General features: G+C 37.5%; 1 protein-coding gene across 1 annotated transcript in view; it reads left to right on the forward strand.

Annotated features, from left to right (window-relative positions):
• The first annotated feature begins 1,309 nt into the window (after positions 1–1,309).
• Positions 1,310–13,498, forward strand: part of LOC137646528 (uncharacterized) — a 21,133-nt gene continuing 8,944 nt past the window's right edge. The window contains exons 1-8 of the mRNA XM_068379635.1: positions 1,310–4,441; positions 6,117–6,221; positions 7,283–7,392; positions 8,199–8,466; positions 9,489–9,725; positions 10,475–10,569; positions 10,975–11,110; positions 12,534–12,638. Coding sequence (XP_068235736.1) covers positions 1,558–4,441; positions 6,117–6,221; positions 7,283–7,392; positions 8,199–8,466; positions 9,489–9,725; positions 10,475–10,569; positions 10,975–11,110; positions 12,534–12,638 — 3,940 coding nt within the window. The 5' untranslated portion in view covers positions 1,310–1,557. The remainder of the gene's footprint in view (positions 4,442–6,116; positions 6,222–7,282; positions 7,393–8,198; positions 8,467–9,488; positions 9,726–10,474; positions 10,570–10,974; positions 11,111–12,533; positions 12,639–13,498) is intronic.

Raw genomic sequence — 13,498 nt, forward strand, 5'->3', positions numbered from 1 at the left:
TGGATGATAATGTTAAACAGGATGTTAAGTCTTTTCAGTCTAGCTCAAAAAGTGAAAAGAGTATGCCTAAAAAGGATGAAAAATCTCGTAAGCAAACCAATAGTAGTGTTGTTAATGTAACTGAAGCTTTTCAGGTAGACTCTGATGTAGAGTCCATTTTACCTACATTTACATGTAATATTGAGGGTAAACTGTTGATTAGAGGCCTTAAAGATAGTGGCTGTCAATCTAATTTTATTTCCAGTACAGTGGCTGAAAACCTGAACCTTAAGGTGATCAGGGATAATGTATCATTAACTTTGAATGGTATAAATTCTTCTCGGAAATATTTAACCAGGTTGGTAGAAGCCAATGTTGAAATTAATGGGGTTGTTAAAGTAGTTAAGGCTTTATGCATTCCAAGTATAAGTATTTCATTGAAGCTTCCTCAATTGGGTAAAGTTGTACAAGGATTCAAAGACAGAGGTTACATGTTAGCTGATAAGAACCTTTCATGTCATGATAACTTTATTGATAATGTCGACTTCATTCTAGGGTCAAAGTCATGCCACTGCTTACCTCAGAATGAGATTTTATTTGGGTTAAATAGAACTTCAGTTTATGCTGAAACCCAGGGATATTATTGCAGGGTAATACAGACCAACTCCTTCAAGATCTTCCTTATTTACCATATAAAGTTAGTAGTGGTAATATGGCTACAGTTTCAGAGTTCAATATTGATATGAATATTAACAGTTGTCTTTTATCTGACCTTACCATTGAAGAAAGTTTACTCCCTACAGAATTTTCCATATTGGACGAGAAGGGAAACCTTATAGAATCTCAGCTTGAAAAAGCATTAAACCATGTTTTGGAGGAGAATTGTTCCAGGTACACGAACATGAGTAACGGAGGCCCAGAAGCTGAAGATTCAGAGCTTAATAACAAGCTAGTAAAGTATGCCCTTGATAATATGGTAAGAGATGGTGATGGTAGGATTGTAGTCCCTCTTTTGTGGAATTTTAAGGTGGCTCATCTATTGGGTACAAATTATGAGTTGGCTTTAATGGTGTTAAAATCTAATTTGAAGAAACTTCAAAAAGACGAAAATAAATTATCCCTTATGGACAAAGTATTTAAAGACCAGTTAAAGAGTGGAATAATTCAGAGAATTGACAATCTTCCCCAGTTCCTAGAAGAACACCCAAGTCACAGTTTCCTTCCCCACATTGGTGTATTTAAATTGAACAGGGAAACTACTAAATGTAGAGTTGTGTACCTCTCTAATCTTTGCCAAAAGAGTAAGGGTGGGGGACTAACAATTGTCACAACCAAGCCATTTTTCCAGGCCCTACTTTAAATCAAAAGATTGTAGCAGCATTATTGCATCTGAGGTTTGGATTTAATTTGCTGTGTTTCGATATTTGTCAGGCCTTTAATAATTTATCTTTAAACGACGTGGACAGTAACAGGTTACTTTGTTTATGGTTCCGTGATGTAGAAAAGAAAGACTATACTATTGTAGCTTTTAAGAATGTTAGGCTAAGTTTTGGATTAAGATGTAGTCCAGCACTGCTAATGTTAGCTTTGTATAAGATTTTGATCCTCGATATTGATGATGAAAGTAAGTCTCTGGTCGAACTCAAAAAACTGATATATCAGTTGAGTTATATGGACAACTGTGCCATTGCTTTTGATTCTTCTGCTGAACTTGAATGGGCCTATAAACAGGTTAAAGGTATTTTTGAACCCTACCATTTTAGGTTACAACAGTTCATAACAAATGATTCTAATTTGCAAGAAATCATAGATTCAGAGAATGAGGTTAAGACTGATAGGAACGTAAAGTTGCTTGGTTTAGTGTGGGATCGGGAAAAGGACTGTTTATCCACCAAGCCCATAAATCTTGACATTAAGGCCAATACCAAGAGGGAAGTTTTACGTACTATTGCGTCGCAGTATGATCTTTATAATTTTAATGGCCCTTTACTTAATAGAAGCAGGCTCTTCCTACACAGATTACAATGTGATCAACACTTGAGTTGGGATCAAGCACTGGATAAAGAACGTTCGAGAGAATGGCAAAATATTGCTAAGCAAGCAAATGCTGCTCCTGTCATCAAAGTTCCTAGGTTTGCGGGAAGCAGAGATGACACTTACAAGCTGATAGCTTATTCTGACAGTAGCAAATGTATATTTGGAGTAGTGATATACATACAGTGTATTTCCACAGGTAAGCTAAGTTTTGCTTTTGCAAAAAATCGTATGGTAGGAAAAAACCTTCAATCTAAAAGTATGCCTTCCCTTGAACTACAAAGTATTGCCTTAGCAGTGGAATGTCTCTTAGATTTATACAAAGAATTATCGGGTCCCTCTTGCATTAAACCTATTAAGATTCAGGAATTAAGGGTTTATTCAGATAGCCTTGTAGCTTTATCTTGGATATATTCGCACACTCACAATCTTGATAAACTACAGAAATGTTCTGTGTTTGTGAAAAACAGGTTACACGAGATTAGTGAACTGTGCTTAAAACACCCAGTTATATTTTCGTTTGTATCTGGAGAAGAAAATCCCGGGGATTGTATTACACGTTGTCTCTCTTATAAATCACTCATGAAAACTAACTACCTTACAGGTCCAGACCTTGTAAATGCTCCAAGAATGGAACATAGTAAGGATACTTTGGAGTTTGTGGTACCAGATCCCAAAATGGATATTCAGATACCAGTAAACAGTTTGGGTGCCTACATTAGTAGTAAGGATATAGAAATTGAACATTTTCAGATGACTTCAAGAGTTTCTAGCTTTCATAGATTAATTTTGATTTATCGCAATGTTTTATTGTTTGTCAATAAGCTGAAAATTAAGGTGATGGCTAGGGATCCTGACAAATTTAACCATTTAAAGGCTTTTCGCAGTGATCATAATTTTTTTGCAGAGGCTAGTAGATTGTTGCTGTCCAGGGACCAGGGATGTTATTTTGCTGAAGAACTTGAATATTTTAACTCTAGTGAACGTTTACTTAAGGACGTGCCAAGAATAGTTGGACAACTTAATATTTATATTGACAGAGAAGGACTGTTAAGAGTACGAAGTAAGCTGTCCAGACTTAAAGATGAAGGGAGGTATAGGTTTCCTATTTTGTTGTCTAAGGATAGTACTTTAACTACATTGATTATCAGAGATTATCATGAACGGTTTGCTCATGCAGGTGTGTATTCTGTCTTGTCAGAGATGCGTAAAATGTTTTGGATGTCTAAGTCTTATTCTACAGTTAAAAAGGTGTTGAAGTCTTGTGTTTTGTGTCGACGTTTTAATGAAAGGGCTATCAAGCTTAACCAGAACTCTTACAGAGATTTCAGAATTAATGCACCAGAAATTCCTTTCAGGTATATTTTTATGGATTATATGGGTCCATATTTTGTGCATATTAACAGTCAAAAGGTTAAAGTCTGGTTATTATGTATAACTTGTAATTGGAGTAGGGCAATTAATTTAAAACTTTGCTATGACTTGTCGGTAAAGGAGTTCTTAAGAGCCTTCCAGTTACATTGTTTTGAGTTTGGTTTGCCAGAGTTATGCATATCTGACATGGGCACTCAACTAGTAGCTGGAGCCAACATCATCATGGACTTTCTAAGGGATCCCGAGGTCAAGCTGTATTTGGAGGAAAATGGAGTCAAACCGATTCAGTTTGAACATTTTTTCAAAGGCCAGAGCCAACTTGGATCGATGGTAGAGACTTGTGTTAAGATGACCAAGAAGCTCGTCTATGGTTCTATAAAAAATAATGTACTGAAGGTAAGGGACTTTGAATTTTTGATTGCTCAGACTGTACATTTAGTGAACAGAAGGCCTATTGCTTTCAAAGAGGCTTTGCGTGGGGAAAATTTAGACGCATCAGTTCCTCAGCCTATTACCCCTGAGAGCTTGATTCGTGGCTATGACCTTACTTCTGTTAATATAATTCCCGATTTACAGAGGATACCAGAGATTGCAGATGATCCCACCTATACTCTTAACAAGTCAAGCAAAATTAAAAACTGCTTTTCTCATTTGAGAAAGGTTAGGAATAATCTTGTGGATTTGTATCATTCGGAGTTCCTGGCTACATTAACTCAGCAAGTTGTTGACAAAAAGAACAGATACCTTCCTGTTAAACATACCTCTTTACAGAAGAATGATATTGTTTTAATAAAAGAACTCTATTGTAAGCCTAACCAGTATCCTATGGGTTTGGTTAAAGTAGTGACTGTCAATGATATTGGAGAAGTTACTGGTGCTGTTGTGTTGAAGGGCAAGACAAGAGAAATTACTAAGAGACACGTTTCTAACCTTTTATTTCTTTTAAGCCCTGAGAACCAAATTAAGCAAGACAGTGTTGCTGAGAAGCCTATTGATGATAATTTGCAGGGTCAGACTCGACGCGCATGTAAACCTAGAGTTGCTGCTGAAAGGTGTAAACGGAAAAATAGGAAACTCTTAGGTTTCGAGTAGTTGATCTTGTAAACTTTTGGTTATGGTTTTTAGCTTTAAGGCAATTTGTTTGTTGTCGCTCGGGTATTGAATTAATTGGTATTTATGATTAAATTATTCAATAATTTAATGTTTTGTGGGGAGTATACAAAATACTGTATCTATAGTACATTTTTCAATTTTTTTTATTTTTCTGGTTTCCTTGTATTTTGACTGATACGCAGTAAGATTAAAGGATCTTATTAATTAATTAATTGCATAAGCCTTGCTGTGTGCTTTAAATAGTTCGAGACACCATTTATATACCTTAATGAGCGTAACTACCTTGAATGCTAGTTACGCGTTTTATCGCCACCGCCGCTTAAAACTACTGTTTACCTTGGCGAAGGTTATCCAAGACGGGGCAGATTCCTTCCACTCTTCACGGTGAACACAAGTGGCTAATATTCTTATAAATTGACGTGAATATTATTTTCAGTATTGCATGAAGTCGTGTGCTGTTTCACAGTGAGAATAACTTTACCATGCGTTTCATGTAAGACTTCACGTTAATCATCCCTGCTTTCGTAATTACTGATGGGCGGGAAACGAGATCTGCTGCTACGTCCAAAGAAACTTTCCATCAAGATGTTATCAAGTTGGTGACCGTTGGATGGATTATTGCACCGGAATGGATTACGCACCTGAATGGATTACTCAACTGAACAAACCAGCGCAAGGCATTCTTTGAGGTAGGTCTCGTTCCGTTTGGCACACAGAACAAGACTTTAAAGTTGCCCTATTATTTTAGTGCGCCTTCATCAAACTTCTAAAAATAATCTCGATTCCTTAATTATCTCTTTAAGTCAGTCAATTTTTTTTTACACTTGCGAGATCCTTTAATTAACTGTGATATTAAATTCTAGAAAACTTTTGTAACTTTGTCTTGTCACAGATATTGAATTTTGTCTCGTTGATTGACAGCTTTCTTTTGTTTTTTTAGGATTCGAGGTATTCGAAGTGTAGGGGGATTTGGTAACCAGTGCCTAGGGTACCAAACATCTGGGCGGCTTCGTTGTCTTCCTGGGAATGTAATAGTTCAAGATAGCTTTTTACCTTGCTGAAAGTGTTGCTTCAGATTCACCTAATAAATGCTTGAATTTTTTGCATTCGTATTTTTTTTACATCTCTCTATTATTTTCGAATAGATGGCTTTCATTTTTATTTTGTTTACAATCTTGTAAAACTAAGTTAATTATTTTGCTTTTGGTTTACATTAGTATATATATTTTGGTTAAATGTAGCGTTTCATTTGCTTTGGTTGAAAAAGCTTAGGTTTTTGTGGCGCTATCTATTGAGTGCAGTTTGAAGTGAGGCCTTCCTCAGTATTTTTACTTCCTTGCCAAATTTGTAACTGTTTATTTTTCTTTGTGGTGACTGGGAGTGCTGTAAGGAGAGGTGACTTGTGACTCTCCTAAAGTATTATTGAGAGTCTAGTTCAAGGCCGTTGAAGACTCTGGAGCTGCTGATCTGTCTGCTATTGTGGATTATATATACAATCTGCTCTCATTGAGCTGCTTCTTAATGTGGAAGGCAGTTATACATGTGAAGCTACATGTGAGAATACGACATGCAACTGTGGTTTAAGTGACCTACTGGCTTAATCTGGACATTGGCAGTTTGGTGTAGAGCAGGGCTTGAGAGCCTTTTCGTCTTTGATGGATATATCTACTGTATCAGCACCAGAGTGGCCTTGTTGGAGTATGTAGGGAGTCTTCTCTCAGGTAAGAGGAACATTCCCTGTATTTTGGCGAGCCGTAGACTAAAAGGGCATATCCACTAACGGTTGTGAAGTGCAGTTCTACTGATGAGAGTGACGTCCTGTGACAACATTTTTGAGCAGTAAATGGACTCATCTATGTTAGTACCGGTCTGTGTGATAGGACCAATCTAGTTGTGTATTTAATTATTGTCAAAGCTGTTGAAGGTTTAATATGAAACAGTGTCATAAGATTGTGTACTTTAATATTAAAGTTTAGATTATTGTATCTTAGGTAGGATTATAGTTTTTTTTTTGTATGTCCTTCCACTTCTTTCCTTTCTATTTAGTAATAGGTTAGCATGGTGGGTAAATGGGTTTTGGGTCCTTTAAGATTGAAAATTTGGTTTCTTCACTATGAGTAGGGTTTAGTTTTAATTATAGGCGATTCATTGAGTTATTTGATGGCATCTTTTACTTCCTCAAGTTATTACTTTTTGTGAGCCATCAGTGTTAGTACATTTATTATTGTAATAAATTTTCTGAAATTTTTGCCCTTGTGTCTTTCTGGTTTTCCTCGTTCCTACTGATTTGTGTTTTTGTCAATGGATTTGAGATTAAGATAAAAGAACCCGTTATGGCTTCCTCCTAGAGGGAGTTCGTAACAAATTTGGCGACCGTGACAGGATCCAGGACAAACTCAATCGATGGTGCGAGTTATCAGACTGTTCTGGGTGAAATTTTTCAGAATCTATTTTTGTTGTGCCTCATCACCTTCCTTCTTTTACTTTTCACTGTCTGATGTAGAGTTTAACCCTGCCGAATTTTTAACTTCTGAGGATTGTGTTAGGTATTTGAGTGCTTTGACTAAAGAAAATTTGAAAGCTTGTGCTAGGTCGTTAGGCATTTCTTTAACAAATAGGGAATTGAAAATGGACGTATATAAATTGGTAAATAATAGGCTGTGTGAACTTAAACAAACGGCTGATGATTTTATTAGTGAAAGCATGAGTTAGTCTGATGTAGAAGGGGCTCCGGGATTGAGTCTTTTTCAGGATCCGTCGCACTGTGGAGTGATTTTTGAAGGGTACAGCAGTCTGCCTGATGGTAAAAGTCAGACTGAGCAGGTTCCTCGTACTGATAATGTTTGTCCGGCTGTTCCTACTCGTTCGGTCAAAGGGGAAAATGAGCCACTAGTAAAGGATTTCCAGAACATGTTGGAACTAAAGAAGTTAGAGTTCGAGGAGTTTGAGAGAATCAGAGAACATGAGAGAACGATGCTTAGCATGCAGTTAGAGTTGGCCAAGATCCAGCAAGGTAAGAAGTGTGAGAGTACCCGCATCCATGAAGATATCGGGGAAAAGTTTAGTTTTGGGGATGCTTTAAAGCTTGTACATTGTTTTACTGAGGAGAATGTGCCTGAATTCTTTAAGGCTTTCGAAAGGGTTGCTTCCAGGTTGTCTTGGCTTAAGGAGGTCTGGACAGTGTTGATTCAATGTCGCTTGCTGGGCAAGGCTCAGAAGGTTTATAATGCCATAGAGGAGCAAGTATCACGGGATTATGAGAAAGTTAAAGCTTTGATATTAAAAGCTTATGATTTGGTTCCCGAGGCCTACAGGCAGAGGTTTAGGAATTTTAACAAAACCCGAACATGACTTTTGTCGAGTTTGCTCGTGTAAAGCAGGACCATTTTGATGATTGGCTCAAGAGTCGCCAAGTAACTACTTTGGCGGCCTTGAAGGAATTGATATTGATTGAAGATTTTAAAAAATCGTGTGCTAAAGATTTAAGAGTGCATTTAGAAGACTTAAAAGTGACTTCTTTTCCCAGAATTGCTCAGTTGAGTGATGAATATATATTGACCCATAAGGTTGGTACTGAGAACGTCAGGGGTATTTTCCCTGTGGTCAAGGGTAACTGGGAGAGTAAAAAGAGAATGTCCTTTAACCAAAATAATTCTGATTTCCAGGCTGACAACTCTAAAGCAAATTCCAATTTTCAGGTCAAATATCAACCAAAAAGTAATCCCAGTGGTAATTTTGTAAATAGGAATTTTGCAAAAACTGATAATGCTCATCTTAGTCGTACCATAACTAGAGGTCTGGGAAGTAGTAGAACCTGTTACTGGTGTAACAAGACAGGACATATCCAGGCTAATTGTTTTGCTCGTCAGAGTTATCTACAGAGGCAGGCTACTTCTCCCATTGCTTTGGTGAATCAAGTTAAGGCTTCTCAACAATCTGTAGAGAATGAAGAAAATGGTAACAAAGGTAATGAAGAGAATGATTCCCCCATGTGACTGTCATTTAATAAGTATATTTGGCCAGGTAAGCTGAGATTTGAGAAGGAAGTTATAAGTGTCAAATGTTTGAGGGATACAGGTGCTGCTTGATCTTTATTGTTAAGAAGTAGGTTACCTCTTAACGTGAAGATCGCTAACTATATTATTTTAAGTGGTTTTCCGGACACTGTTTTGTCGGCTCCTGTGGTTGAAGGAGAGATTGACATATTGGGGGTCGTAAAGAATATTAATCTGGCCATTGTTGATAAACTACCTATTCCTGGGATAGATGGTATCCTAAAAATGACTTATCTAATGTGGAGGGACAAGAATTTTTCCCCATTTTAACCTTAATTTAAATAAATTACCAATTGCTGTAACTACTCGCTCCCAGAGAAAAGTGCGTAACCTCTTAATGGATGGAGAGGATTTACATTTAGACCCTGTACAAGTAGATGTAGCAGTAGGAAGGCTCGTGTCTGTAGGAAGTAGTTGTAGTAGTAAAGTAGTTAGAGCATGGAATAGGGTGATTTTGTAAGAGCTCAGCATGATGAATTTGATGTGGAAATAACTGAGGGGGATGATATTTCTAAGCCATGTTTTGTATCGGAGAGAGGATTATTGTGTACATTAAGCCGTTCTGCTCTTATGGAATCCTCGAGTACCATAAGCAGATTTTAGTACCTAAACAATTCAGAGACGAATTGCTGCAGTTAGCTCATGAGGATCCTTTCTCGGGACACTTTGGGGTAACAAAAACTTTTAAGAGATTAACCAAGCTATTTTGGTGGCCTAATATGAGAAGGTGTATTAAGCAGTTCTTGCGAGTTTGAGACGTGCCAGGTCATGGGTAAACCTAATCAGGTATTGCGAAAAGCTCCGTTAAAACCCATCCCTCTAATTGGTGAACCATTTGCAGAGATTGTCATTGATGTTGTTGGTCCTTTACCTAGAACCCAATCAGATAAATGTATTTATTAACTGTGATGGATAGGGCTTCTCTATTCCCAGAGGCTTTCCCTCTTAGGAAAGTAACGTCAAAAGCTGTCTTGGAGAAGTTGGTGGAATATTTTTGTCGTTATGGGTTACCTTGTACCATTCAATCAGATTGCGGTAATAATTTTACTTGCAAGTACTTTAGGGACAGGTGTGCTGAACTGGCCATTCAGCACATCACCAGTGTCCCATACCTTCCTGAAAATCAAGGGGTTGTGGAAAGGTTCCACCAAACTTTAAAAAGTATAATTGGTAAGTACTGTTACGAAAGGGAGATTAGTTGGGATAAGGAACTTCCTTATGCGTTATTTGCCATAAGAACTCACCCAAATGAATCTACTGGTGTTTCTCCTTTCAGATTGGTGTATGGTCATGAGGTTCGAGGTCTTTTGGAAGTGTTATTTGAAGTGTTGATTGGGGACGAAAACAAATTCAAAATCTAAATATATTTTTATCTAATTTGAAAAATAAATTGAGTGGGGCCTGGAAGTTTGCCCAAGGTAATTTGCAAGCTTCCCAGGCTAGTATGAAAGCATTCCATGATCGCAAGGCAGTAAGTCGTTCTTTCGAATCTGGAGATCTAGCTCTGGTTTTAGATATGAACCCTGATAGTTTATTGAAACCCTGATTTAAAGGTCCATGAAAGGTAATAAGAAAGGTGTCTGACTTTAATTACGAATTATATTCTCCAGCTTCTACTAGGAAGAGTAGAATTTTTCACATTAATAGATTAAAGAAATGTAAAGGTAGAAATCTAGATCCATTAGATATTGTTTATGAAATAACATGTCCTCTAGCTACTGTATTTTATGATGATGTTGATGACCATGTATCTGTAGTGAATTTAAAAACTAATGTTGAGAATTTTAATAAGGCTAATGTTTTGTTGGAACATCTGGATGAAGTTCAGAAGAAAGACTTGTTATGTTTGATAATGGCTTTTCCAGAAGTGTTTAGAGAGGCTCGTCCAGTAAAGCAGGCTCCTTAACGTCTGAACCCAGAAAAAGCCAAAGTAGTTGAGAAGGAGGTACAGTATATGCTGGACCATGATCTTATTCAACCCAGCTCAAGTCCGGGGAGTTCTCCTATTGTTCTGGTAAAGAAACGTGATGGTAATTATAGAATGTGTGTTGACTACCGTAGAGTTAATCAGGTAACCAAGAGTGACGGTTTCCCTCTTCCCCGGATTGAAGATTTAATAGACCGGTTAGGTATTGCCAAATTTGTAACTCAATTAGGCTTATTGAAGGGTTATTGGCAGGTGCCATTGTCTCACATGTTCCGTGAGATTTCGGCATTTGTCACCCCCAATGGGTTATATGAGTGTAAGGTGATGCCTTTTGGTTTGAAAAATGCAGCCTGTACATTCCAGCGCCTTATGAATAGGGTGATATGCGGGCTGGAGGGTACCAAAATATATATTGACGACTTGGTGGTATACAGTCAGGATTGGAAAACCCATGTTGAAAGGTTAAGAAAACTGTTTCATGTTTTACGAAAGGCTGGTTTGGCTGTAAACATCGATAAGTGTGAGTTTGTTAAAGCTGTAGTGACCTATCTTGGTCATGAGGCTGGTTTGGGGAAGGTTGCTCCTAAACATGCTAATATTGAGGTTATAGCCAACCTTCCTCAGCCGCGTAATGTCCGTGATGTCCGCAAAGTTCTTGGCATGTTAGGGTATTACAGGAGGTTCCTGAAGAATTTTGCTGACATCGCCCAGCCTTTAACTAATCTATTGAAAAAGAACACTAAGATTTTATGGAGTACAGAGTGTGAAAAAGCATTTTCTAATTTGAAATCAGTATTAGTCTCTGAACCAATTCTTAGCTCTCCCAATTTTGATAAACCTTTTATTTTGGCGGTGGATGCCAGTGACGTGGCTGTTGGAGGAGTTCTGTTTCAGAGAGATGATGAGGGGGAAATGCACCCTGTATCTTATTTCAGTAAAAAGTTACTCCCGGCTGAAAGGAAGTACTCTACCATAGAGAAGGAAGCTTTGGCTCTGGTGAAGAGTGTATCCCATTTATTCATCTAGTTCTCTCCAGGTTGAAGTGTTGACAGACCATAATCCGTTGGTGTTTATAAATAAGATGAAGGGAGCAAATCAAAGGATTCTGCGATGGGCACTTCTCCTTCAGGAATATAACCTGGTCTTTCAACATATAAAAGGATTGGACAACAAGATCCCCGATGCACTTTCTAGGATGTGACGTGTGGGCTGTTGTGCCGTTCCTGATTTTTTAAATGTTCTTTTCAAATGATGTATAGGCTATTGATGTATCCTAAGGTTGTTTTTGTTTAGTTTTGTGCAATCCCAGAGTTCCCATTTTTCTTTTTTCTGAGGGGGGGGGGGCAGTTAGGTTAAGTAATCTTAGTGTGAGTGTTTCGGTTGGTCATGTTTACTTTTATCTTATATTTTCGTATTAAGGTTGAAAAAAAAATGAAAAAAAAAAGAAAAAAAAAAGAAAAAAAAAAAAATTTTTCCTGTTTAGTCGAATTTATTTATTTTTCTTTCTTGTTGAGGGAGGAAGGTGTCAGGCTGTAACGTAATTTTAAAGTAAAATCTTATTGTTTTGCCTTTTCGCACTGATGGCTTTCATTTTTATTTTGTTTACAATTTTGTAAAACTAAGTTAATTATTTTGCTTTTGGTTTACATTAGTATATATATTTTGGTTAAATGTAGCGTTTCATTTGCTTTGGTTGAAAAAGCTTAGGTTTTTGTGGCGCTATCTATTGAGTGCAGTTTGAAGTGAGGCCTTCCTCAGTATTTTTACTTCCTTGCCAAATTTGTAACTGTTTATTTTTCTTTGTGGTGACTGGGAGTGCTGTAAGGAGAGGTGACTTGTGACTCTCCTAAAGTATTATTGAGAGTCTAGTTCAAGGCCGATGAAGACTCTGGAGCTGCTGATCTGTCTGCTATTGTGGATTATATATACAATCTGCTCTCATTGAGCTGCTTCTTAATGTGGAAGGCAGTTATACATGTGAAGCTACATGTGAGAATACGACATGCAACTGTGGTTTAAGTGACCTACTGGCTTAATCTGGACATTGGCAGTTTGGTGTAGAGCAGGGCTTGAGAGCCTTTTCGTCTTTGATGGATATATCTACTGTATCAGCACCAGAGTGGCCTTGTTGGAGTATGTAGGGAGTCTTCTCTCAGGTAAGAGGAACATTCCCTGTATTTTGGCGAGCCGTAGACTAAAAGGGCATAACCACTAACGGTTGTGAAGTGCAGTTCTACTGATGAGAGTGACGTCCTGTGACAACATTTTTGAGCAGTAAATGGACTCATCTATGTTAGTACCGGTCTGTGTGATAGGACCAATCTAGTTGTGTATTTAATTATTGTCAAAGCTGTTGAAGGTTTAATATGAAACAGTGTCATAAGATTGTGTACTTTAATATTAAGGTTTAGATTATAGGTAGGATTATAGTTTCTTTTTGTATGTCCTTCCACTTCTTTCCTTTCTATTTAATAATAGGTTAGCGTGGTGGGTAAATGGTTTTTGGGTCCCTTAAGATTGAAGATTTGGTTTCTTCACTATGAGTAGGGGTTAGTTTTAGTTATAGGCGATTCATTGAGTTATTTGATGGCATCTTTTACTTCCTCAATTTATTACTTTTTGTGAGCCATCAGTGTTAGTACATTTATTATAGTAATAAATATTGTGAAATTTTTGCCCTTGTGTCTTTTTGGTTTTCCTCGCTCCTACTGATTTGTGTTTTTTTCACTGGATTAGAGATTAAGATAAACGAACCCATTATGGCTTCCTCCTAGAGGGAGTTCGTAAAAAGTCTCTTCTACCCTTGACAAGAGGAAAGTTGCCACTGAACCATTACAGTGCAGTAATTAACCTCTTGAGAGAAGAAGAATTGTTTGGCAAGTATACTGTTGTCAAGTGTATGAGGAAAGAGGAGCATGTGTAAAGAATAGGCCAGATTATTATGTATATATGTCGGCCAAGATGAAATAAGCTGTAACCAGAGAAAGGGATCTAATGTAGTAATGTCTGGCCAGTC

This window comes from Palaemon carinicauda, chromosome 9 (genome assembly GCF_036898095.1).
Source record: "Palaemon carinicauda isolate YSFRI2023 chromosome 9, ASM3689809v2, whole genome shotgun sequence".
Taxonomy (NCBI): domain Eukaryota; kingdom Metazoa; phylum Arthropoda; class Malacostraca; order Decapoda; family Palaemonidae; genus Palaemon; species Palaemon carinicauda.